Here is a 27,295-nt window from a genome sequence, read left to right as displayed (position 1 = left end):
CAGCTGGCGCCCAGGCGCGGAAAACAGGCCGACCGAGGGGCGGGGCCTTAAGAAGGGGCGGGGGCCTGGGGCGGGGGCGGGGCTTAGGCAGGTGCAAGAGGGAGAGGCCCAGGGGGGCGGAGCCGTGCCTGGTGGTGTTGGGACCAGGTCTAGTAAAGAAACCCATAGGCCAAAGTTGAGCATTGCTTGGGGCATGGGGCGGAGCTTACTTGCGGAAGGGGTGGAGCCTCAGCGGGAAAGCAGAAGGGGAGGGGCCAGGCGTGACAGGAGAGAGGGTGGGCCCGTGGAGTGACCGGGAGTGGCAAGGCTGGATGTGATAGGAGAGGAGGCAGGACCATGGAGTGACCAGGGTGGGGTGGGGTCTTGGAGTTACAGATGCAGAGTTGAGTTAGGGCGGGGCATGAGCAGGAAAGAGCTGGGCTAACGAACGGAGTTTGGTCAGGCCCATCGAGGAGCCGCCCCGCGATCTGATTGCACAAGCCTGTCACCCCACCGAGTAGAAAAGCCAGGTGGAGTAGGGTCCTTTCCGGGTGACACACTTTCGCTCTGGGAACTAACCGCTACCCTGAGGAAACTCAGATTTTCTTCCACTCCTAAGGAGAGTTCTTTACTTTCCTTGCTCCACAAATTTCCATCCAGACCTAAAACGCAAAGATTCATTAAGACTAGGAGGCGCCTCAAGTCTTTGCTAATAAACCCATTTCATTGCATGAATTGTAGACTCAGGAAAAGGGAGGACTTTGTACAAAGTCCCAGAAAAAAAGACCATAACTTGGCCCAAACCTAGATCTCCTGCCTCCAGAAGTTTTTACCACCTTATCTGGCTGAAGCTGAGGCTTGTGAAATAGTCTAGGCAAATAGAAGGAATCAGTCACACCCTTCTTTCCTTCCCAGTCTCTTACTTCATCAAGAGACACCTGGGCTCAAATACCTCCAGCTTCCCTCTATGCCTTCCACTCCAGAAAGGAGGGACCAGCCAGGACCCTCCATCTCTCTGCACTCACCACCAAGAAGGGCCCACTCCCACCCATCCGTTTACAGAACAGCCATCATGTCAGGAACGATCCTTAAGTACCTAACTCCAAGAGTGATTCTGAGGCCTGGAAGCAGGCAGCCCCCACTTCCTGAAGCCTACGCAGAACCCCATCTGGCCCAGCCTCCCTTCCCACCTGCTCTCTTGTTCTTTGTCCAACTAATCTCATGCCCAGCACATCCTAGATTCAGTTCAGTTCAGTCGCTTAGTCATGTCCAACTCTTTGTGACCCCATAGACTACAGCATGCCAGACCTCCCTGTCCACCACCAACTTCTGGAGCTTGCTCAAACTCACGTTCACTGAGTCAGTGATGCCATCCAACCATCTCATCCTCTGTCATCCCCTTTTCCTCCTGCCTTCAGTCTTTCCCAGCATCAGGATCTTTTCTAAGGAGTAAGTTCTTTGCATCAGGTGGCCAAAGTATTGGAGTTTCAACTTCAGCATCAGTCCTTCCAATGAATATTCAGAACTGATTTCCTTTAGGATTGACTGGTTTGACCTCCTTGTGGTCCAAGGGACTCTCAAGAGTCTTCTCCAACACCACAGTTGAAAAGCATCAATCCTTCAGTGTTCAGTTTTCTTTATGGTCCAACTCTCACATCCATACATGACTCCTGGAAAAATCATAGCTTTGACTAGATGGGCCTTTGTCGGCAAAGTAATGTCTCTGCTTTTTAATATGCTGTCTTGGTTGGTCATAGCTTTTCTTCCAAGGAGCAAGCGTCTTTTAATTTCATGGCTGCAATCACCATCTGCAGTGATTTTGGAGCCCAAGAAAATAAAGTCTATTACTCTTTCCATTGTTTACTCATTTATTTGCCATGAAGTGATGGCAAATAGTTCTAGTCCAAGGGCACACGGTCCTAGTATAAACAGTCCTCTTCCAGTCCCACACACAAAATTTTGAGCAGCCCTCTACCTCTTGCTCCTCCCAGCTCTTCTCTTAAGCTCCAGAGCGGTTTCCCAACACACTGCTGCCCTCTCCTGTCTACAGATGGCATGGCAGATGCTGTACCCCAAAGGGATTTCACAGGGTTAAAGTCATCTCTAAGCCTGGAGCCGAGGCTGGGGGAGGAGGGGATATGTGGCCAAGGTCTTAACCAGCCCCCTCCCTCTGCCAGGGATTGTGGAAAGAAGAGACCATGAGAAAAAGCAGATATTCTCTTCATGTCCAGGGAAGGGTAACGAAAATGTGATTCTCATCTGTCTGAGTACTGGAAGACAGGCGGATAGACTGTTAAATGCAAATTTGGACAAGAGGCCTAATAATAAAGGGAACCAACATTCCATCCTTGGAGACTGGGTAGTAGAGCAAGCTCTGGTGTAGTTGGAATTTGTCAGAGTGGGAAATGTTTGGATCACGTTGGACAAGATGAGAATCCACGAGATTAAGGAAATGATGATAAAGACTATGGCATTTACCGTGTTAAGTAGGTGTGAAGCCATATTCTAAAAACTTTCCATATGCGATTTACTCTTCACAGCCAGAGACGGCTGCTATTATTCTCTCTATTTTACAGATGAAGAAACCCATACTGAACGAAATTAGGTACTTTGCCCAAGATTACAGTTTGTAAGTGGTCACAGACCGAATAGAAGAACCCATAGACCCATTCCCTACCCTCTCCCACCCCAGCCCATTCCTGCCATATCATTACCACCACCATTTCTTCTTTCTCAAAGTGTCCTTTCCAGAACCACATAAAAAACTCTTTAAATAATGGTAAACACGCAGGTTCCAGAGATCCCATTCCAGCCAACTAAATCATGATTGCTAGAATGCCATCTAGAGACCCGCTTTTAAAATCCTAACATGAGCTCAACACTTGCTAATAGGTCAGGGTTCCCAGAAGGGATTGTAATTGAAAGAGGAGTTGGCGAAATGTTGAGGAGGGTGGTCCAGGGAAGGATTCGACGACCCAGGAGAGACGTCCAAGAAGCGGTCTCAAAATGAAGCAGGTTGTGGATGAAGTAGGGGGCTGGGGCTGGGGGCAGAGGTGGTGATGAAGGCGGAATCTGAAGTCGAAAGAGGGCTCTGGGGTCGGAGGAAGTATGAGATAGGAGAATAAGGATCTTGGAGTTCAAGAAGGGGTTTGAGGTTCGAGAAGTTTGGCATTAGAGACAGCATCTGGGGTCGACGAGAGGTTTGCAGTCAGTGAACTGGACTGCGAGCCGATGAGGGAACCTGGAGTCTGAGGAGGTTTCTAGCTCAAACTAGAAGGAAGAAGGGGTTTGGTCACTGGGCTGCGTGAGGTGCCCCGAGCCACTAAGGTCGCGCTTACTGAATGCTCTTCCCCTCCTGACTCCCCACTGCGCGACCCCGATCGTCCTCCAGCTTCTGCACCCACACCCTGAGCCCTATCTACGCGCCCGGTGCAGGCTGATAACGCTAAGCGGGAGGGGGCACGTCAAACCCCGACACCTGGGTCAGAGTTTGAGGCGCCCCCTCCCGGCCGTCCAGGAGCTCAGGCCCCGCCCTCCTCCTCCCCCGGCCCCCCCCACCCCCACCCCCGCCCGGCCCCCGCCGCAGCACTTCCGGCAGGCGCTGCGCTGCTGGGGGGCGCGGGCGAGGATGGCGGCGGAGAACGAGGCCAGTCAGGAGAGCGCCCTGGGCGCCTACTCGCCGGTGGACTACATGAGCATCACCAGCTTCCCGAGGCTGCCGGAGGATGAGCCGGCGCCCGCGGTCCCTCTGAGGGGCCGCAAGGACGAAGATGCCTTCCTGGGAGACCCGGATACCGGTGAGGCCCGCTTGCCCCATCCCTGCCCCCTGGGACGTCTCTGGTCCTCCATCTGCGCGGAGCATCACCTCCAGCTCCATCTCCCTAATTCATTCCCTTCTCCTGGACCTCGCCCTTTTCCTCCCTTGTCTCTGTTAATTTTCTGGTGGGGTTGGGGATGCATCTCTGCCTTGGAGGCTTAGGATGCGACAAGGGAAGGGATGCCGGAGACTGCAGTAGGAGGGGTTGGGGTTACCCCTTGCGAAGAACCAACTAATAAGGAAGGAATGTCGAAGGGGAGTTCCTAAGGAACAGTTGTGATCACCCAGCAGAGGATTTTCTCTAGTCACAGAGAACAGAATAGGAGAAATCAAGTCAGAGACTGCAGCAGGATGGATAGAGGGTAGATCTTGAGAAGAACTTCCCCACAGCCAGGGATTGTGGGAAGGAAAGACCATGAGAAGAAGCTGAAAATCTCTGTATGTTCTCAGCTGTCTGTGAATGATGAGTATTGGGAGACAGGGGGATGGACCATATGACCTCTCAAAGTCCTTGGGGACCAGAGCACCTTCACTGCTCTGTGGCTACCTCACTCTGCCCAGAGCAGTGGATCAGGCCAGAATGTTAGTAAGGTACCCTGCCCCCTAGCAAGCAGGCTCCAGAATTTTACTGTGTTATCTTCAGCACTCTACAGGAACTGCAAGAGGTGGAAATAGGGAGGCAGGAGACAGGACCTGGGGGAGACCTGGCGCTGAAAGCTCTCTGAGCAGTTTTTCCCTAATGTTCTTTCTCCTGTCCATGTGGCTCAGCTCTGTCCTCCCCTCCATTTTTCATCCTCCACCCCCCACCATCCCTCATTCCCTCAACGTCACTTCCTGGCATTAGAGCATCCTCTGCTTCACTCTCTCTTCCTCTCAGTGCCTGCTCTTGAGCTCTGTCCCTTACCAGCCTGGCAGATTCTGCTTCTCTGGCCCAGCCCTCTCTAGCCTGGCCCTTCTGTAGCTACTCCTAGGCTGACAACCACCAATTCTTCCCCCGTCCACAACTCTCCAGTCACCTGGCTCTGACTAGCAGGCCCTGTCAACCTGACTTGATTGTAGCCTACATGGAGGGGATTTGAGGGGACCATGGGAGGCTTATGGCCATCACATGTCAAAGCTACAGATTAAAACTTCTTTTTTAAAGGGAGTAGCCCCAGAATCAGAAAGAAGCAGGAGAGAAGTGGGAGGATATGTCCTGGTGGATACCAGGACTGAAACCAGGTTCTTTATACAGGAGTCAAGAATACCACTTCTGGTCCCAACACTGCCCTGACTCACTGTGTGTCTATGGGCACACATACCCTGATCTGGGCCTTAGTTTCTTCTTCCAGCTCAAAACTGGGAATGCCTATCTCCCAATCTAGAGATTGGAAACCCCTGATATGTTTTATCCTTCTTTCCTATGAATGTCTTAGCATTTGTCAAAACTGGTGATTATTTATTTGGGTGACTTTTGATTACAAGCCCTATGAGGATGGGATCATGGCTGTCTTGTTCACCATCCTTTATGCACCATCCAGCACAGTGCTAATCTCTCAGCAAAAATTGTTGAAGAAATAAATGAATGGAAAGAGATCTCAAGATGAAAGAACGGCAGAGGAGGGAGTTCTCAAACCTCAGAGAGTTCCTTAAGGAGTTAATACAGGTTCTGCCCACAAGTGTACAAAAATCCCACAAAGACCGTGGTCACTGGAGTTTCTGGGAGCCTGCTCTTTAGACCAAGCTGTGTGCTAAGGTTCCAAGGACCTTGCCATCCTACCTGTGTAGCCATGTCTTCCGTCACTCTTTTCCAAGCCCCAAGGCTCCTCTAAATCAGCAGGACCACCCTACTGGCTAACATGTCCTCCTGTGTTCTCAATCTCCTGGCTCCACTGGGTGGCACTGCCCTATCCTCTATGCAGGACTTTGGTTGTGCCCAGCTAGTCTCTAGCCTGCTGTTTCCCAGAACCAAGTGTCAGGCACCCCGCAGTAGGCTCTGTGAGTAACGGAGCTAGATGGTGACCACTCCACAATTGGGGAGAACTTTCTTTGCTCTTTGCTGAGTTCCAGGCCCACGTGTTCTTCTCTTTCCCAGACATCTGCCTCTAGATGTCCTGCAAGTCCTTCACCTTCCACATGTTCTGTGCTGTTATCATCTCTTCCCCATTAATCTGTTCTCCCCCCAATGTCACTCTCAATTAATGACACTGCCATTCATCCTGTCCCAAAGTAGAAGCCCTGGAGCCACCCATGGTTCTCTCCCTTCCTCTCATTTCCAGATGGTGATCAGATGCTTTCTGTCCCCCTCCTAAGTATCTTCCAAATTCCATCTCACCATCCCTGGCATCACCACTGTAGACTAAGCTGCCATCCTCTTTGATCTGTATTACCCATAAGCTTCTAGCTATTCTTCCTGCCTCGTTCCTTCTTCCCCACCCCTCCCAACTCAATCTCCATTTCTGATCATGTCACTCCCTATTTCAAAAATCTTTAACGATTCTCCCCTCAAGGGAATAAGCAAGCCAGCTATGATCCTAGTCTCCTGCTAAGCTCTCTCTCCTGAGTTCTAGCAAATAAACTATTTTAGGGTTCGTTTCTTATGTGCTGTGCTGTGCTAAGTCACTTCAGTCATGTCCAGCTCTTTTTGACCCTATGGACTGTAACTTGCCAGGCTCCTCTGTCCATGGGATTCTCCAGGCAAGAATACTAGAGTGGGTTGCCATTCCTTTCTCCAGAGGATCTTCCCAACCCAGGGGTTGCGTCTCTTACACCTTCTGCATTGGCAGGTGGGTTTTTACCACCAGCGCCACCTGGGAAGCCCCTCGTCTCTCATAAACCCAGTTAAAACTGAGAATGTTACTGGGTAGCATAACTGAAAAGTTCAGGATATAGGGCTTCAGGCATAGCTGCAATGAAGTACCTGAAAAAGAATTGGCTTTTCTCCATCTTTTGCTTTGCCTTCATTATTGTGGGCTCATCTTCAGAAAGCCTCTCATCTTGTGGGGGTACGAAGCCCCCAGCAGTAACAGGCTTACATCTTATCATCTTAGCAACCTAGCCAGAAAGAAAGTCTTTGTCTTTCCCAGTATTCTAGCAAGCAACCAAACAACAACAAGAACAACCCGGAGTCTAAGTATCATTGGTGCTGTTGCTGGTCCCATGCATCTGAACCAATACACTGTACTGAGGTCCCTGTTCTGATTGGCTAGACCTAGGTTATATACTCACTCTGGTCAGGAGGAGGGAATGAGGAATGAGAGAGGGGAACTGGTGTTCTCTAAAAGAAAATTGAATGAGGACTGGTGTCTAAGCAAATACAAATTAGATGCCTACTAAGCCAACTGCCTTTGATAGCTCCTGCTGTTGTCCCACAAATTCAGAATAGCCAAAAGTTACACTCATTTTTCTTCTTCTGAAAGACTTGTTTCTTCTGGTCCCAAACTAGCCTTTTCCCAGTGTCTTGCTGTTGTCCTTACACATCAGGAAAATCAATGATATTTTCTCCCCACCACTTAGCACAGTTCAGTCAGTTCAGTTCAGTTCAGTCGCTCAGTCGTGTCCAACTCTTTGCAACTCCATGAATCTCAGCACGCCAGGCCTCCCTGTCCATCACCAACTCCCGGAGTTCACCCAGACTCGCGTCCATAGAGTCAGTGATGCCATCCAGGCATTTTATCCTCGGTTGTCCCCTTCTTCTCCTGCCCCGAATCCCTCCCAGCATCAAAGTCTTTTCCAATGAGTCAACTCTTTGCATGAGGTGGCCAAAGTACTGGAGTTTCAGCTTTAGTATCATTCCTTCCAAAGAAATCCCAGGGTTGATCTCCTTCAGAATGGACTGGTTGGATCTCCTTGCAGTCCAAGGGACTCTCAAGAGTCTTCTCCAACACCACAGTTCAAAAGCATCAATTCTGTGGCGCTCAGCATTCTTCACAGTCCAACTCTCACATCCATACATGACTACTGGAAAAACCATAGCCTTGACTAGACGGACCTTTGTTGGCAAAGTAATGTCTCTGCTTTTGAATATGCTATCTAGATTGGTCATAACTTTTCTTCCAAGGAGTAAACATCTTTTAATTTCATGGCTGCAATCACCATCTGCGGTGATTTTGGAGCCCCCCAAAATAAAGTCTGACACTGTTTCCACTGTTTCTCCATCTATTTCCCATGGAGTTGGTACCCAGTAAATATTTTTATTGAATAAATGGAAAATGATATTCACTTATATATTTATATGTTCATATGTAATATACATTATATTATCTATTTATATTGCATATTCATATATTATATATATTTATATTATATATTCATAATAAATGATTGGTAGAATAAGAAGACTTGAATATATCTAATTGTGATGGGGCCGTAGAACCTTTATCTTCTGGCTCCTCATATCTTATTGGAAAAACAGATTTAAGGACAAGATCCTGGAAATATAAACTTGAATTAGTATATAAGGTTCATTTTTGAGGGCAGAATTGGCTCCTGATGCTATGTGGAGCAATGGAAAAGACGTTTTCAAGTTATGGAGACTCTTGATTCTGCTATCTGTTTATTTTTTACTCTAAGCAGGCAGTATCACCTTCTTCAGCCCCAGTTTACTTTTCTGTATAATGGAGAAAGTGGACTCTCAGAAGTTATGGGAGCGGAGGGAATGTATATAAAGTTCCTAGTATAGTTAGCATCAATAAATCTAAGTTCAAAACCCTCTCCTTCATTTGAAACCTCTAGGAGACAAGGAGAGTTCTGGATCCACAGTGGGAATTTAACATGTTTGTTGAGTGAATTCCAGTTTTATTTACAGACTCTGGTGTTGGTGCTGAGGGTTGGAAGCAAACATAATCAACTGAGTTGTTGCTGTTTAGTCACCAAGTTGTATCAGACTCTCTGTGACTCCATGGACTGTAGCCCGTAAGGCTCCTCTGTCCTTGGGATTTTCCGGGCAAGAATACTGGAGTGGGTTGCCATTTCCTTCTCCAGGAGATCTTCTGGACCTAGAAGGGACTGAACCCACATCTCTTGCATCTCCTGCTTTGGTAGATGGATTCTTTACCACTGTGCCACCTGGGAAGCCTGCAAATACACACACACACATTCTTTTCCATCATGGTTTATCACCGAATATTGAATATAGTTCTCTGTGCCATTACCTCTTCCAGTGGACCATGATTTGTCAGAACTCTCCACTATGACCCCTCCGTCTTGGGCTGCCATGCATGCCATGGCTGACAGCTTCATTGAGTTATGCAAGTCCCCTCACTGTGACAAGACTGTGATCCATGAAGGGAATGTTGATACTGAAAGAAGTGAAAGTGTTAGTCATTCAGTCATGTCCAACTCTTTGCCCCCCATTGATTGTAGCCTGCCAGGCTCCTCTGTCCATGGGGTTCCCCAGGCAGGAATACTGGAGTGGGTTGCCATTTCCTTCTCCAGGGTATCTTTCCTGACCCAGGGATCAAACCCAGGTCTCCTGCATTGCAGTCACATTCTTTACCATCTGAGCCACCAGGGAAACCCCTATTAGTTATTCCCAAAAAGTGGAAAGGAGGAAACACTTCCAACTCATTCTGTAAGTTCACCATTACCCTGATACCAAATCCAGACAAAGAAGTCCAAAAAATAAGAAAGCCACAGACCAATGTCATTTATAAACATATGTGTAAAAATCATCAAGAAAATACTAGCAAACCAAATCTACCTATATATAAAAAGGATTAAATATTGACCAGGTAGAGATTATCCTAGGATATTCCTATAACATCTCGAAATCAGTATAATATACCATATTAGAATAAAGAGCCAAAGCATATGATCATCTTAATAAACATAGAAGAAAACTTTTGACAGAATCCAATATTCTATTTTAATCAAAATACTAAGCACAACAGGAATGGACTGGAACTTCCTCAGTATCATAAAAGATCTGTGAAAAACTCCAAAGCTAATCTAATACTTGATAGTGAAAAGCTTAATGCTTTCTTCCAAAGATCAAAAACAAGACATCTTCTCTCAGCACTTCTGTTGAACACTGTAGAATAGATTCTAGACAGGGAAATATGTCAAGGGAAAGAAATACAGGGCATCTATATTGGAAAAGAAGAGATAAAACTCTCTATTCCCAGATATCAGGATTTAGTATATGTGAAATCCTGAGAAATTAATAAACTATTAGAACTAATAAATGAGCTTAGCCTAGTTGTAAGATAGAAATTCAAAGTGTTGTATTTCTGTATGCTAGGAATTGGAGAAGGCAATGGCAACCCACTCCAGTCCCCTTGCCTGGAAAATCCCATGGACGGAGGAGCCTGGTAGGCTGCAGTCCATGGGGTTGCAAAGAGTCGGACACGACTGAGCGTCTTCACTTTCACTTTTCACTTTCATGCATTGGAGAAGGAAATGGCAACCCACTCCAGTGTTCTTGCCTGGAGAATCCCAGGGACGGGGGAGCCTGGTGGGCTGCTGTCTATGGGGTCGCACAGAGTCGGACACGACTGAAGCGACTTAGCAGTAGCAGCAGCAGCAGTGCTATACAGTAGGACCATGTCATCCTTCTTTTTCTTCAGAGTACCTGCCACAACTTGTAATGATATACTCCTTTGTTTACTTGTTTTTTATCTTCTTTCCACTGGTCTTCAAAACCCATAAGGGCCAGAAACTGTCTGTTGCATTCCCCTAGCATCTAGCGTGGGACTGGACAAACAGCAGACCCACCATATTTGTTGAACGAATGGATGGATGGATGGATCAGGGAAACAAGGTTGGAAGCCAGGGCCTGTCCACCAGGTTTATGGAGCTGCCTGGTGGCCTAGAAGGCTGGGCCTCAGCTAGGGCAGGATCTGGTTTCCAGGGAGAGCCCAACCCCCGCCTCTCCAGGAAGTGTTCTCAGCGCTGGGTCCTGGGTCCCCCGCAATTTGGTCTAGGGACGGGAGGGAATCCAGCCACCCTGCTGCCCAGTTGGGGGGTCCCAGTCTTTTTCAATCTGGGACCACTCCCCACCCCCACTCCGCCCTCCCTGGGGTGCCTCGGAGAGACGCTGAAAGGGGGGCAGTGCTGTCTGGTGGCATCTGTTTGACCTGGGCGGAGAGAGGGGAGGGGGACGCAGAACAACCCCGCCTAGAGAGCGGGTAGGGCCAGGTGAGAGGAGCCCAGACAGACCCCCGGCCCGCCGCCCGCAGACCCGGATTCCTTCCTGAAGTCGGCGCGGCTGCAGCGGCTGCCTTCGTCGTCGTCGGAGATGGGCAGCCAGGACGGGTCGCCGCTGCGAGAGACGCGCAAAGATCCGTTCTCCGCGGCGGCGTCCGAGTGCTCCTGCCGCCAGGATGGGCTCACGGTGATCGTCACGGCCTGTCTCACCTTTGCCACTGGGGTCACTGTGGCGCTTATTATGCAGATCTACTTCGGGGACCCCCAGGTGAGGGGTGGGGGGGGGCGGTCGGAGAGGCAGCGGAGAGAACCAGGAGAGGAGGGGTGAGGAAGCGCTGGAGGAGACCGTGGGAACCGAGGACGGGCTTGAGTGATGGAAGGGGGTCAGCGAATAGAAAGGGGAGAGGGCGGTGACTTGGGGGAAGGACGGTCTCAAGGGAGGGGCTCCCGGGCGTGAGGGGGACAGAGCTCACAGAAGGGAACGGATCGGGTCGGGGGCAGACTCGTAGGCAAAAGTCTTGGGGATAAAAGGGCAGGCCTCCCGTCCCCAGCCTCTGTTGGAGGTCCTGGGGTTAGTGGAGGTGCCTTAGGGAGGTAGGGGGTCTCCTACGGTCCCACCTAGTTCCTTGTCCCTTCCAGATCTTTCACCAGGGAGCTGTGGTGACTGATGCCGCCCGCTGCACATCGCTGGGCATCGAGGTGCTCAGTAAACAGGGATCCTCCGTGGACGCGGCTGTCGCAGCGGCACTGTGTTTGGGGATCGTGGCTCCGCACAGTTCTGGTCTGGGCGGGTAAGAAGCTCCCAGCTGCGAGGGTTGGGGTGCCCCAGGGCTACTTCTGTCTCTTGGTCTGTCATCCTCATGTGGGAGATCTAGTTTGAGCAGAGGGGAGACGGCCCCAACTCCTTACGTTTGCTCTTTCTACACCTAATCTTACCCCCTTGTCTTTTCATGGAGTCAGAGGAGGTGTTTTCCTCTAACTGGGAAAATGACTTCATAAAGCTATAAATTGAGGTATACATCTGGGAGTATGTTGTCATTTATTAAAACTGTGATACTTAAATTTTTAGGATTTACAAATCCTTAAATCCCTGTGAGTCTGATGAAAGCAATGAATCCTCTATCCTCCAAAAATAAATCCCCACCCCACCCCGCCCCCATGGGTTCATGCATGCTCATTCACTTCAGTTCCACTCTTTGCGACTCTATGGACTATAGCCCTCCAGGCTCCTCTGTCCATGGGGATTCTTCAGACAAGAATACTGGAGTGGGTTGCTATGCCCTCCTCCAGTGATCTTCCTGACCCAGGGATGGAACCCATGTCTCTTAATCTCCTGCTTTGGCAGGTGGGTTGTTTACCACTAGCACCACCTGGGAACCCCCTACCCCAGGGTAAAACCTCCTAAAACAGAAATGATAAACTGGCTACCCACGGTCCACCCCCAGCACACAGCCTGGTTTGGTATGCACCCTTAAATTTTTAAAATTTTGTTTGCTAATATTAAAAAATTGAGAATTTTTTCATAAAAATCTAGATCTCTAATATTTCTTGGACAGTCAGGAGACCTGATAACACTGGGCCTACATTCTCATGTGGCTGCAATTATCTGGAGCTGAATAGAAGCTGCTTCCCATGATGGGGCTTGTACTGTCCACTTGGCCACAGTTCCTACCACTCCCTTTTGTTTATCTGTCCTGCTTTCTCTATTACATGAGTCGGCTGCAAACCAGTTATCTCAGATGTAACCCCCATCTCAGATGGAAACAAACCATAGACCAGGGACAAGCTGACCAAGTCCATATCTTGGCTCCTGCAAGACACACCCTCCAGGCCCTGACTTTTGTGTATAGTCTGTGCTTACATAATTCAGTCCTGGGAGAGGGAGCAAGGCCATACCACAGAGGCAGGTGCAGGAAGCTGGCAGGGGTCCAGCTTGGTGGGGGAGGGGGCGAATGGGGAAGGGGGAGTAGAATGTCCTGCTCTCCCAGTCTCTGGGTTTTTCTTAATCAGGGATTAAAGTCTCCAGTAACAAACAGGCTGGAAGAGGTCCATGGATTCTGAGTTCCCAAACCCCTTGATTTCACTCCCCATCTTGGGCAGGTAGCTCAGGCTCTGAACCCCTGCTGGAGAGGGAGCTCAGACCCCTGACTCCAGATGACAAACAGACTACAGCCATCACCATGGGGGAGGTTGAGGAATGGAAGGTTAATGGTTCAGAGGAGTGGCATCTTATCATCACCCTCCCTCTTCTGTGTCTATCCTAGAGGGGGAGTTATGCTGGTACATGACATCCGACGAAATAAGAGCCACCTAATTGATTTCCGGGAGTCTGCACCTGGGGCTCTCAGGGAAGAGGCCCTGCAGAGATCCTGGGAGACCAAGGTGGGGACCCTGGTGAGAAGGGGGGGCGGTGTCTTCCTTTACTGCCCTTCTGCTAACCTCAGCATTACTTTGCTGAATATTTACTATGGAGACAAGGAAAAGAGTTAAGTAGAATGATCTCAGGCCATGAGGGAGATAGGCAGCCCCCCAAAATAAAATATGCACCAAAAAACCTGAGTGATTGATAACAGGCAGTAAATAACATCTGACTTCTCTGGCGACCTTGCCTGTCTGGCACATAAGAAAGAAGAAGAAAGGCCACTGGGTAGTCAGAGATGTCACAAAATAGCTGCATTATCACTCACACAGCTCATTCTGAGGCTGTTGTTGGTGACTTTCCCAGTCCCTGACATACTGGAAGATTATAGAGGAAGTGCTGGAAGCAAACCCACTATCTACTGAATCCAAAGGAGGAAATGGAATAACTCGGAGAAATAAATATTTAGTGCAGTAGCAAAAGCCCAACTCACTCCTGAATTACCACAGTTCAGAGTAATGGTGATGTGATAATGAAAAGGTTAAATGAAGGTCCCTTGTCCACTGTTCTAAAGGACAAGAGTAGGTATAATCCAATATAGACAGGTTTCTATCTAAATTGTTGTCTCGGCCCTTAAAAGGGTTTGCTTAATTTATAAATCTCTCGGTTATAATAGAGAAAGGAAGCCTTTCTGCATTTACTGATAGGAAATCAGGGAGATGGGAGGAATGCATGCTGGGGACAGCTTGTCCCTCCTCTGGGATACTTGGCCTGTGTCTCTCCCCTGTGCCAGCCCCCCATCCCTGGCTTGGGGCTCTGCGGAGTTCAGCCCAGCACCCCCCCTTCCAGTGACCTGGTCTCCTCTCTCCCTCACCTGCCCGCCTTGCCCAGCCCGGGCTCTTGGTGGGGGTTCCCGGAATGGTGAAGGGTCTACACGAAGCTCACCAGCTCTATGGCAGGTAAGGATTCTCCCCCTGGGGACCAGGGACCCCTGCCTGCACTCCTTCTTGGGTGGCCTTCTCCTACCTTCCTGGATTCTCCCCTTCCCAACTTCCCCCTCCTAATATCCCCTTTGGTTGCCAGGACTCTCCTTCCCAGGAACCCCCCTCCCCCCCAGGACCCCTCTTCCTTCCCCCAGGACCTCCTCCACCCCCTGCTCTCCGGCTCCCCCAGGCTGCCATGGTCCCAAGTCCTGGCCTTTGCAGCAGCTGTGGCCCAAGATGGCTTCAACGTGACCCATGATCTAGGTCAGTGGGGCCTGGGGGTGGAGGGAAAGGCATGAGGTTGATGGAGAGGGGAGAGGAAACCTCTGTGATTTGGGTCCGAAGCCAGGAAGTGCCTCTCTTCTGATTGGCTCCTCAGACCCCCCTACCCACACCACTGGTAGCTTCACTGTGTGTGTGTGTGTGTGTGTGTGTGTGTGTGTGTTCAGCTGCTTCAGTACTGTCGGACTCTTTGCAGCCCCATGGACTGTAGCCCACCAGTCTCCTCTGTCCATGGGATTCTCCAGGCAAGAATACTGGAGTGGGTTGCCATTCCCTTCTCCAAGGGATCTTCCTGACCCAGGGATCCAACCCGTGCCTTTTGCCTGTCCTGCATTGGCAGGCAGATTGCTTACCACTGGGCAACATCTCTGAGAGGGAGTCTCAAATCAGGGGATCTGGGAGGGGTTCATATACAACCCACCTCCTCAGTAACAGGCTCCTGGAGGGGCCTGAGGTCTCATGGGCCTACCTCTCAGCCCTCATCCACCCTACCTGTTGCGCGTATAGTCCCTACGCCCCCAGCCTAGCTGCGCATCCCTGCCTGCAGCCCAAGCCCTGGCCGAACAGCCGCCACCCAATGCGTCTGACCGCTTCCGTGAGACGTTCCTGCCGATGGGCCACCCACCACTACCTGGCTCTTTGCTGCGACGGCCTGACCTGGCGGCTGTGCTGGAGGAGCTTGGCACCTACGGCCCCGCCGCCTTCTACGCAGGTGGCAACCTCACGCTGGAGATGGTGGCAGAGGTAAGCGCCTGTAGCACATCCCCTGCCCCCGCCCTGCCTCGGAGGACCCTACTTTAGAGAAGTCCTCTTCCCCCTTGCTTCCCGCTTTCTTTCTACATGTGTTTACTGGGGATTCCATGCATTTGAAATTCTAGAATAGACACAACTAACTAACCTCAGAATCAGATCAGTGGTTTGGCGATTGGAGTTGTTGACTGGGACGAGGCGCAAAGAACCTCCTAGGGTGATGAGAATATTTTGTCTTGATTGAGAGGGGTATCTTTGAGCTCCCCAGTGTTGGGACCAACTTGTACAGTGGGCTGTCCTGGCCCTCCCAGGCTTAGTGGGGACCCAGGATCAGCCTCAGCTTCCCTGAGCCCACACCCTGCTCCCTGGGTTTTCTAGGGAGAGACACAGTTGTCACTGGTGACTCTCAGGATTAGGGAAGATTGACACAAGGGCTTACCAACCTACTCCAAAGAGTCTTAGTCTGAGGCAGTAATGGGTTCGGGACCAATGGAAAATTATGTTTGAGATAAGGATTCAGGGACCAACTGAGTGATTCTCTCATTTGTGCATTGGGGGTGGGAATTAAACAGGCCGGTCATTCATTCTACATTCATGGAGCACCTGCTCTGTACCAGCCTCAGTGCTGGACACTGGTGTTATGGATATGGTGATAGACACCCATCTCAAATGGATTTCCCTGGAAAGCCCAGCAGAGTACTGGCTTTAGATCTCCTGGGTCCAGGGGCTCCATCCATACTTGGTCAGTCTCTCTCTTTTTCCATCTCACAACTCTGTTTTCCTCTATTTGAAGTCACTCTCTGTCAGATCCTTTCCACACCTGCTCTTCACCAGCCATCCTTCAGCAAACCATCCCAGAGAAAGAGCCTTCTCACTCCAGTACTTCCAGCAAAGCCTCAAGGCTAGGTCTCATTGGCCCATTATGGGTCTATTCCCACTATTGCCACAGTGGCATGGAAAAGAAATGCCCTGATTAGCCAGACCTGGGTTGCATATCTTCTGGAGGTGGAGAAAGGAATGAACAAAATTCTAACAAAAGACCATTAGAGCTTTCCCACAGTTGAGTTTATTAACTTACCAGACGAAGCCAAGAAATTCAATGTGTAGGTCACTGAGGGTAGTTTAGAAGCCAGAGGTTTCAAGTTCTAAAAAAGTACTAATAAAAAAAAAAAAAAAGGAGGGGATTCCTAGTGGTTATGGTAATTTAGGATTAAAAAATAGAATGTTGGATAGAATGAGCCCATAAGTTTGTACAAGATTGGATCATTGGTCAGTGGAGTGCTCTGTTATGTCCTGTAAGGGTTGTTACTACCAGGGTCATCCATAGTTCATGATTTTGGAGTGACTTTAGTTGATTGTAGTGAAATACAATGGCACCCCACTCCAGTACTCTTGCCTGGAAAATCCCATGGATGGAGGAGCCTGGTGGGCTGCAGTCCATGGGGTCGCTGAGGGTCGGACACGACTGAGCGACTTCACTTTCACTTTTCACTTTCATGCATTGGAGAAGGACATGGCAACCCACTCCAGTGTTCTTGCCTGGAGAATCCCAGGGACGGGGGAGTCTGGTGGGCTGCCATCTGTGGGGTCGCACAGAGTCGGACACGACTGAGCAGCAGTAGCGGCAGCAGCAGTGAAATACAGAATTCAGTTTTGATAGCTCCTAGGCAAGTGCTGCCATAAGTGGAAAATCTTTCTTCTACATAGGCAGGGGGCAGTATGTGCAAAGACATAGAGTCATGAGTCCAGCACCTGCAGGTCACTCTGGTTGCTGTACAGAGCTCACTGGGGAGCAGCAGGACGTGAAGTGGGAGAGGTAGGCAGGGGCCAGGTCACAAAGGGCCTTGGCTGCCAGGCTAGGGAGGTTATTCATAGATCATATCTAGCACAACACTTGGCACATACTGGGTGCTTATCGTTAGTGCTTTTTCCCTTCCCTTTTTCCTCGTGTAGCCACAGCTGATGGGGTTCCCTAAAGCTCATGATGGGAATTGCAGAAGGCACAAAAATTGTAAACATTTGATCTGTGTGTGATCCAAACATATACCTTAAGCTAAACTGCATGCTCCCAGTGTGGTGTGTGACTCACAGTGGTGAGGGGGTCATTCTCTCCTCTCCAGGCTCAGCACGCAGGGGGCGTCATAACTGAGGAGGACTTCAGCAACTACAGTGCCCTCTTGGAGAAGCCTGTGTGTGGCGTGTACAGAGGTGACCTCTCCCTCAGCTCCCAGGGTCCCCACTGAGGAGAAGCCTCCCAGTCCCTGGCCACATCCTTCTGGCCTAGTGGTTCCTCCCCATTTCACAAGAGAGAAACTGAGGCAATGAGTTGCCTAAGCAGCCACCTGTTGAAGCAAGCCAGAGCCAGCCTACCTTCTGAAGTAGTGGGGTCAGTTACCCCAAGTATTTAGGAGATGGAGAGGGAGGTCTGGTCAAAGGCTGAAGCCTAGGGTTTGGGGTTCTGGGCATGGGTTTTCTTGATTTGGGTTCTGTGTTGTCTCAGCTCCCTTCCCAGCCCCTCTGCCACTGCCTGTACTTCCTAAGATGAGTCCTTAAGACCAGTATCCATCTTAGCTTCATGTTAGAACAAACTCTTCAAGACAGTCAGAGGCCTTCCTCCTCATTGTGTTAAAAGGAAACTGAGGCCCTGGAGAGGAAACGAACTGAACCTACCAAACTCAAAACCAATGAGGAACCCAAAAAGTCAAGCTTATGACATGGGTGAACTCCATGTTTGTTGAACCCAAAGTGGTGGGCTTCTGGATTCCTCAGAAGGCCCTCAGGCCCTCTCTCCTCAGGAGGCCCAGATCACCTCAAGCTCCAGCAGAGGCTGCTTCTGTGTTCAGGTTTCCAGGCCTCAATCTCTTAGGCCTGACTCCTCTGCCAGAAGGGGTGGAATATTGAGCAATGGATGAGCGTAGCCTTGGAGCCAGAAGACCTGGTTTTGGGTACCAGTTGTGCCATTCACCTTAAACAAGCCACTTCGCTCTTTGAGCCTTGTTTCTTTCCTTAAAAGGGAGATAATAATAGCACCTGCCTCTCAGGATACCAAGAGGAGTTGATGAGATGATGTTGGAAGTTGCCCTGAACAGAGTGGGTGCTGAATGTGTCATATTTGATTTCCATTTGCCCTCCCCAGACTAGGTTCTCTTAGAAATGCCAGTACCTTGAGTACTCTGGGCTCTCCTTACCTCTTATAACCTTGGACCAGCTGCCTCATTTACAGTTTCCTCACCTGTACAATGGGGATGATAACGGTACCCATTATGAGGATTGAATGAGTTAATTAGTGTTATTTGTCAGGTAGTATTATTCCTTTGATATCCAAACATCTAATAACAGAGACCTCAAATTGGAAGAGAAATTTGCTATTTCCAAGAAGTTTCAAGAGTGGGACCAGCAGGGGCCCTGAGGGAGGAGCTGAAAGGAGACATATGGTAGACCAGAAGTCTGGACATGAATACCTGTCTCTGCTCTGCCAATGGACTGCAGTGTGACTCTGGGCAATTCACTGTTTTCCTGAGCCTTAGTTTCCTCTTAAGGAAGAGGAAACAAAAGACAAACGTTCTGGCCCAGCCCTTGACTCACCATGTGAACTTGGGTGCACCCCTTTGCCTCTCAATGTAGTTTCCCTATCTGATAAGGAGGTTCAGTGCAGTGGTCTCAGGTCTGTGTGATGGTGGGATGTGGAGATGCCTTGACCCCTCCCCTGCCATCAGTCATTTCCTGTCCTTTCAGGCCACCTGGTTCTCAGTCCCCGACCCCCACACACAGGCCCTGCCCTCATCAGCGCTCTCAACATCCTTGAGGGGTTCAATCTCACCAGCCTGGTATCCCGGGAGCAGGCTCTTCACTGGGTGGCAGAGGTAAGGCTGACCCCTTCGCTCCACCTGGGTCTGGAGACCCAAGAGTGGGGGGATGGGGTGCTGGCATAAGGCCTGACTAAATCACCTCCAAGTTTCCTCACACAGGAAGATCCTGGTGTAGGTGCTGGAGGGGCTTGGCAGCCTCTTCACACCCCTGCTCTGTTTACAGACCCTGAAGATTGCATTAGCTCTGGCCAGCAGACTGGGAGATCCCATCTACGATTCTACCATCACTGAGAGCATGGATGACATGCTCAGGTGGGCCCCCAGGAGCAGGACCCTGAGTACTACAGAGGAGGCGGCAGGTGTGGTGGCAGGTGTGGGGAGAGAATCGGGTGAAGCAGCTGGTGGAGCAGTAAGGCCCGCAGTCCCAAGTAAATGTCAGCTCAACCCCAGCTCACAGTGTGACACTAGATGCCTCCCTGTGTGCCTCAGTTTCCCCATTGGTACAACAAGGTGGTCTACTTCATACAGCTCTCAAATTTTTTTGATCCCAGTGAGTGAAAGTCGCTCAGTCATGTCTGACTGTTTGCAACCCCATGGACTGTAGCTTGCCAGGCTCCTCTATCCATGGGATTCTCCAGGCAAGAACACTGAAATGGGTTACCATGCCCTCCTCCAGGGGATCTTCCTGACCCAGGGATTGAACCCGCATCTCATATATCTCTTGCATTGGCAGGCAGGTTCTTCACCACTAGCGCCACCTAGGAAGAAGGAGCTTTTCTTTTTTCCAGAAAAAATTGAATAACATCTAAATAAATTCATTCAATAACTATTTCCTGTTTATTTGCAATATGCCAGGAATAAGTGAACTTCTGTTCTCACTAACAGTTCAGTAGTGGGGCAGGGGCTGTATTAATCAAATAATTGCACAAAGAGACTCTGCTAAGTGTGGTAGGTGGGGGTAAAGAGCGCCCAGTGTATGTTCATCTCCTACTTCTTATCTTTTCAGCAAAGTGGAGGCTGCCTACTTCCGGGGCCAGATCAATGACTCCCAGACAGCCCCTGTCCCACTCCTGCCCATCTATGAGCTCAATGGGGCTCCCACGGCTGCCCAGGTGTTGATCATGGGCCCTGACGACTTCATTGTGGCCATGGTCAGGTATGCCGACTCAGATCAGAACCTGGCACAAAGGATCATTGGGACCAGGAAGGAGGTGGGGGTTGGGTAGGAGTAAGGGCAGGCTCAGGGCTCACCTGGCCCTGATCTTGGTCCCCAGCTCCCTGAACCGACCCTTTGGCAGCGGCCTCATCACCCCCTCGGGGATCCTGCTCAACAGCCAGATGCTGGACTTCTCTTGGCCCAACAGGACTGCTAACCACCCTGCACCCAGCCTGGTAGGGCCTCGCTTCCCTTCTCTCCTGGGGACCCTGAGATCTAGGTAGAAGGTGCAGTGGCATGACTGCCCCTCTCTCCCCACTTCTAGGAGATTATATTATCAAGTAAAACAGCTAAACAAGGTATCCACTTCCTCCCCAGCCCAAGTCCAGGGCTTAGAGCCTGGTGGTCCCAAGAAACCTCATCCCATTCTGCCATCATCTCACTGTGTGACCCGAGGAAGATCTTGTCCCCTCTCTGGGCCTCAGTTTCTTCACCTACTGTACAGTGAGGCTATTGGCCACCTTGGGTGGCCAATGCTTTGGGTACTTTGCAGAATTAGCAGTCTATGACTGTGTGATGCTGAGCACTGAAGGGGCTCTGAAGAGGGACCCAAAGGGAAAAGAGATGAATTATTGTCTGTTGTGAGAGCAGTGTTCTTAGCATCCTGCAGGCTGGGTCCCAGCAGGATAAAGACAGAGATGCCCAGGGTGGGGATGAATCTGTTCCTTCTCACGGTCCTCTTTCTGGGCTTGATCCCTTTCCCGCCACCCGTGGTAGCCCCCTAGCAGCCCTATAGTTCAGGGGATCCATTATCTACCTTGGTTATCCAAGGACCCTGCCCATTTCACAGACACCAAACTATGGCCTGGGAATGGGCTGTCCCCATGAAAACTGGGGCTGTGGAAGGTTCAGGAGAGGGAGAGATGTTGGAAGAGTGGTGGAGTAAGCCTTTCCTGTCTTGTTCCACCTCTTATTCCCTTGTGATCTCTGACAACAGGAGAACTCAGTGCAGCCAGGGAAGCGGCCACTGTCTTTTCTGCTGCCCACTGTGGTCCGGCCAGCAGAAGGACTCTGTGGAACCTACCTTGCCCTGGGGGCCAATGGAGCTGCCCGGGGCCTCAGCGGCCTGACCCAGGTGAGATTCCCCCAGGTAGGCCTTTCATGGCCAGGAGTCAAGCTGTGACCTGGGCTGTGGATGCCCCTCATGTCTCTGACTTGTCCTCATCTCTTGTTTATTTATTTTGGGGGGCTTCCCCAGTGGCTCAGCAGCAAAGAATCCACCTGCAATGCAGGAGACGCGGGTTCGATCCTTGGGTCGAAAAGATCCCCTGGAGGAGGGAATGGCTATTCACTTCAGTATTCTTGCCGCAAGAATCCCATGGACGGAAGGGCCTGGCAGGCTACAGTCTACGGGGTCGCAGAGTTGGACACAATTGAAGCAACTAAGCACATTTATTTTTGGCTGTGCTGGGTCCTTGCTGCTGTGTGCAGGATTTCCTTAGTTGCAGCAAGCAGGGGCCACTCTTCCCTGTGGTGTGTGGGCCTCTCACTGCAGTGGCCTCCCTTGCTGCAGAGCACGGGCTCTAGGCATTGGCTTCAGTAGTTGCAGCTCTCCAGCTGCAGAGCATGTGCTCAATACCTGTGGCGCACTGCCTTAGTGGCATGCGGAATCTCCTTGACCAGGGATCAAACCAGTGTCCCTTTGCATTGGCAGATGGATTCTCAACCACTGGACCACCAGGAAAGTCCCTGTACTCATCTCTTAACTCACGCAGCAAACATGGGCTGAGGCTGCTTTGTGGCAGTCCCCTCCTGAGCGCTGGGGACATGAACTACATCATTCTTCGTAAAAATGGAGCCCTGAAGCTCCATGTCATCCCAGGTTTCAGGGAAATCACAGGGTCAGTGGAACTGAGAGGTCAGAGAGCATCTGGGCTGCCTGGGTTCTGTCAATGTCAAATCCCATTGTGCCTCTAGTCATTATCCGAAAAACAAGCAGCCCTCTTCAGGGTCTGATTTTGAAAGGGAGGGTCTGCTCCCTTCTAAAACATCTCACTACAGTTCCATGAAGGTCTTGAGTATCTGTTTTATGTGCCAGATCTGTGCTTTGGCAGATGATGAGTTAATAAACCTGGGCTTTGGAATCAGACCCCTGTGGGCCCCAGCCTAAGTGCTGCTAATTTCCAACTGTGTGGTGTTGGGGAATTCACTTAACCTCTCTGAATCTCAGTCTCCTCATCTGTAAAATGGAGATAATAACCAATAGCTAACATTCATGGAGCTTTTAGCAAGTGACAGGCAGTGTTATATGTGTTAACCTTATAACCTTCTCCACTTTGGAAGAAATCCTTACTTCTGTTTCATAGATGAGGAAACTGAGACCCAGAGAAGTTCAGTTCAATTTAGTAAGAATGGGCAAACAAGTAGGGGAAGAAGGTGGGATGAATTAAGAAAGTAGTACTGATACATATATATATGTGTGTGTGTGTGTGTGTGTATACATATATATATATATATATATACACACACACACACTACTCTGTGTAAACACTGGGAGGACTCAGCTTGGTGCTCTGGGATGACCTAGAGGGGTGGGATGGGGAGAAGGAGGCTCAAGAGGAACGGGATATATATATACTTAAAGCTGATTCACGTTGTTGTACAGCAGAAACTAACACAACATTGTAAAGCAATCATCCTCCAATCTAAATTAAAAAAAAAAAAAAAAAAAGGATGGGCAGGCAATTTGATTGCAGAGCGTACTCACACTTCCAACCCCAAAGCTGTAAGTATTTGCACATAGTGTACCCTAGACCACTCCCATCTACTAGCCCTCTCCTGGCCAAGAAGAAGGGAGGAGAGCCGCGGCTTATATTAAAGGAGCCGGGGCACTAGTGGTGCCTCTTCCCTAGTTCTGTCCAAACTCTGGAATGAATCCCTTTTCTTCTCTGGCCCTTGGTTTCCCCTCTGTGTAATGGAGACAGTCGTCACAGGCCTCCCTGTCTTCTGGGGCTGTTCAGAAACTCAGATGACACTCCTGGTGTAAATGTTTCAAATACTAAAGAGTCTAGACCAGGGGCAAGGGCTGTGGAGGCCTGAACCTACACCTCTGGGACAGCCCTGACTTCTGCCCCTTGGCTGCCTGCAGGTACTGCTGAACGTCCTGACCTTGAACCGGAACCTGAGTGACAGCCTGGCCCGTGGTCGCCTGCACCCAGACCTGCAGACCAACCTCCTGCAGGTGGACAGTGAGTGAAGAGCAAAGGTCCCCATGGGGTGGGCACAGGGCAGGGTGGAGAAAGGGGCTCCTTCCAAGGGTGCCCCTTCCTCGACCGGCACCAGCTCCCTGCCAGTGAAAGTCAGGTTTCTTTCGACCAATTCCTATCAGAACAGTGAAAGGTCTGGGAATTGAAATCTACCCTGCTGTTTCCTGTCTGTGGCCTTGCAAAACGCAGGTCTCCACTCTGAGCCTTGGTTTTCTCATTTGTAAAATAAGATATAGTTGTTCATTTTGCAAACTGTTCATTCAATAGTTGTACTGAATACCTACTGTGTGCCAGGTATTATCCTAGGTGCTGGGGACACTGCATTTACAGGCTTACAGGAAAATAAGGAAACATAAAAAAGTGAAATAAATTCTCCACAGAGCATCAAAGCAGGATAATATATATGAGTGACTCCATGACTGTGGAAGCTTTCTCTTTGGTGACATTTAAGCTGAGATCTGAAGAGTGGGAAAGAGGCTACCAGGAGAAGAACTGTGGCAGGAATGTAGGCCAAGGGAACAAAGGCAAAGAACTCACTGCAGGATTGGACTGGTGGTTTAGGAGTAGAAAGGAAACCAGGGTGATTGAGGGTGAGATAAGATCAGAGAAGCAGGCAGGGGCCAGATCAAAGACTTTACAGATTATGGTGAGGAGACAGACTTTTCTCTAAGAAGGATGGGTGCTTAATTTTGGACCCCACTTAATTTCATAACTGGGGAAGATTGTGTACCTTTGAGAAGTTTTTATTAGAACAATGTATTATGCTAGTCCAAAAGGGATACAGAATTGAATGAGACATGGTCCTTGCTTGTTCAATCTCCCCATTTTACAGATTAAAAAAAAACTGATGCTCACAGAGGTTATTAATTAGTCAAAGGTAAACCAATAAATGGCAGAACTGATATCAGATACATGCCAAAGACAGTTTTTTACTCCATGGCTCTTGATATCTCCTGGACTGAGTAGTTACACCATGTAGTTGGCCAATGTCCCTCGGATCCCAGCTGATGGGTAATGAGGTCAATTCCTTGAAAATGAACATTGCTCAACTACTATCTTCTGGTCTCTATCGAGACCAGATAGAGTTACTCTCTGGTTACTAAGTTACTGTAGGGGTGAGGGGTGCTCATCCCAGCCCTCCCTGGAAGGACACACAAGTCTAAGGATATGGAGAGTGGAGGCTTGGTGAAGGGAAAGTTCATGCGCTTGAGGGCTCTGGAAGGCGTTATGGAAGAAGTAACAACTAGCTGGGCCTTGATGGGTAAGCCGAAATTTGGCATGTGGAGGTAAAGAACATTCTGGACCAGGGGGAGGGGGTACACCTTTGGCAAAGACAGAAAAAAATGGTTCAGAGAGCAGGCAAGAGGCCAGTTGAACTAGAGACATGGTTTCCCAAACTTCAGAATTTATCCAGTACCTTCATGACTTTTGCCATATTTGCATATCATTTAAAGCATTATTTACATAATGTGTGTCTACAAATGGACTTCCCTTTTCACCTAACTGTATTTTAAAAGTAAATCTTATAACCACAAATGGAAAAATGGCATCATTTGCCACAAACAGATGGTAAACAGCTATAAAAATAATCAAATTTTTTAGGTTTTAGTTAGATATTTTTGCCCACAGATGGTTCTGAGGTCTGCTGTCTCTTAAAGAAAAAGATTAGAAATGTTAGAGACTAGACTAGGATGTAGTCCTTTCTACTATCAAAAGGACTAAAAGTGAACCCCAAAAGGAATACATTTCCAACTTGGTGATGTAATGTTATTTAATATGTGTCTTTATCTCAAGAAGTACCCCCAAATCATCCCATTTAGGGAAATAAGATCAGATTCTTGTTGAGCAGTGGGAGGTGAAGATACATGGCATACCATGAAGGTTCATGTTAAGGAGTATGGACTTTATCTAGTTGAGCAGGAGGAGAATATGACTTGATTTGTTTTATGTAGGGAAGGTGGATTGAAAGGAAGAGAACTTAAGTCAGAGAAACACAAGAAAGTGGCTGAGATAATGGTCCACGTAAGAGATGATGAAGACCTGAACTTATGCGGGAGAGTGAGATTGATTTCTTCATTTAGCCATTAAATTTTAAACATTTACTGTGTCCTCTGTCCTAGGCAATGGGGATCAATAGTGAGCAAGAGAGCATTCTTGCCTTTAAAAACTTGTTTTCTAATGAATACATAAACAAGTTGCAGGTGGTGGTAAGTACTTTGAAAGAAAATTAAGCAAGGTAAAGATGACAGGGGCTGCTGTTTTACATAGTGGTCAGGAAAGTTCTTGAAAACTAGAATGAAGTATGAGAGCCAGTTCTGTGATTATTTAGTAGGAGAGCATTGTAGGCAGAGAGAATAGCAGATGCGAAGGCCCTGAGGTAGGAACATGTTCGACTTACTTGAGGGATCGCAAGGAGGCCAGCTTTCCTGGTAGCTCAGACAGTAAAGAATCTGCCTGAACCGCTGGGGACCCAGGTTCAATCTCCAGGTCAGGAAGATCCCCTGGAGAAGGGAATAGCTACCCACTCCAGTATTCTTGCCTAGAGAATTCCATGAACCGATAAGCCTAGCAGGCTACAGTCCTTGGGGTTGCAAAGAGTTGGACACGACTGAGTGACTAACACTTATTTACTTAAGGAGGCTAGAGCAGAGTTAAGCAAGGAAGATAGTAAAAGGAAGTGAGAAGAGGAGTTAAAAGAGATGTGAGTTTCCTGATAATGTGGGCCTTAGAGACTTAGGTGAGGATTTTGGATTTCATTCTAAGAATCATCAAAATTGTTGGAAGGTTTTGAGCAGGGGAAGTGACATGGTCTGACTAATGGCTGCTATGTGAATAGGCTATAGGGAAGCAGGACTGGAAGTACAAAGACCAGTTAGTGGACTGTTTGGTAATGCTGGCAAGTAATGATGGCAGCTTGGCCTAGACAGATAGAATGAGACCCCCAAAGCCAAGCCCTTTTTCCAATATTAAGAATGATGACACATTATTGATCACTTACTATATTCAAGGCTCTGAGTTTTGTGCTTTGTGTATAATATCTGCTTTACTTTATGTGGTAAGTTCTCAGATAATACCCATTTTGTACATGAGGAAACTGAGGCTCAGAGAGGTCACACAGCTCGTTAGAGACAGTGCTCTAAACCAGTGGTCCCCAATCTTTTTGGCACCAGGGATCAGTTTCGTAGAAGACAATATTCCCACGGACTAGAGTGGCTGGGAGATGATTTGGGGATGATTCGAGCACATTACATTTACTGTGCACTTTATTTCTAAAGCTTCCCTGAAAGCTCAGCTGGTAAAGAATCCGTCTGCAATGCAGGAGACCCCAGTTCGATTCCTGGGTTGGGAAGATCTCCTGGAGAAGGGAAAGGCTACCCACTCCAGTATACTTGGGCTTTCCTTGTGGCTCAGCTGGTAAAGAATTCACCTGCAAAGCAGGAGACCTGGGTTCACTCCCTGGGTTGGGAAGATCCCCTGGAGAAGGGAAAGACTACCCACTCCAGTATTTTGGCCTGGAGAATTCCATGGACTATATAGTTCATGGGATTGCAAAGAGTTGGACATGACTGAGCTACTTTCACTTTCACTTTATTTCTAATCTAATGCCACTCCTGATCTGACAATGAGGTGCCAGTCCATGGCCCAGAGGTTGGGGAATCCCTGCTCTAAACTTTCTGAATGTGTGTATGTTGGGGAATTCACACAGGTGAGTTCACAGAGGAAGAGATTGAGTTCCTGGAAGCCAGGGGTCACCACGTGGAGAAGGTAG

General features: G+C 49.1%; 1 protein-coding gene across 1 annotated transcript; it reads left to right on the top strand.

Moving 5' to 3' along the window:
- The first annotated feature begins 3,607 nt into the window (after positions 1-3,607).
- On the top strand, positions 3,608-27,295 carry GGT7 (gamma-glutamyltransferase 7). The gene is made up of 15 exons (XM_068987417.1): positions 3,608-3,776; positions 10,954-11,189; positions 11,561-11,712; positions 13,186-13,303; positions 14,172-14,239; positions 14,454-14,527; positions 15,093-15,289; positions 17,416-17,503; positions 19,031-19,158; positions 19,328-19,416; positions 20,111-20,260; positions 20,379-20,496; positions 21,258-21,395; positions 23,409-23,501; positions 27,233-27,295. The coding sequence occupies exons 1-15, from the start codon at positions 3,608-3,610 to the stop codon at positions 27,293-27,295; spliced, it is 1,881 nt and encodes a 626-aa protein (XP_068843518.1).

The sequence above is a fragment of the Capricornis sumatraensis genome, chromosome 15 (assembly GCF_032405125.1).
Source record: "Capricornis sumatraensis isolate serow.1 chromosome 15, serow.2, whole genome shotgun sequence".
In the NCBI taxonomy this organism is placed as follows: Eukaryota; Metazoa; Chordata; class Mammalia; order Artiodactyla; family Bovidae; genus Capricornis; species Capricornis sumatraensis.
The sequence above is the reverse complement of the archived record's forward strand: the minus strand, read 5'-3'. Positions and strand labels throughout refer to the sequence as shown.

What these genes read in the sequence shown, in the direction of transcription:
- GGT7 (XM_068987417.1), top strand. Translation starts at nt 3,608, where the DNA reads ATGGCGGCGGAGAACGAGGCCAGTCAGGAGAGCGCCCTGGGCGCCTAC. An exon ending in CACAGTTCTGGTCTGGGCGG is followed by an intron (nt 11,713 to 13,185) that starts GTAAGAAGCTCC and finishes TGTCTATCCTAG; the next exon opens with AGGGGGAGTTATGCTGGTAC. An exon ending in TGCAGACCAACCTCCTGCAG is followed by an intron (nt 23,502 to 27,232) that starts GTGGACAGTGAG and finishes GAATTCACACAG; the next exon opens with GTGAGTTCACAGAGGAAGAG.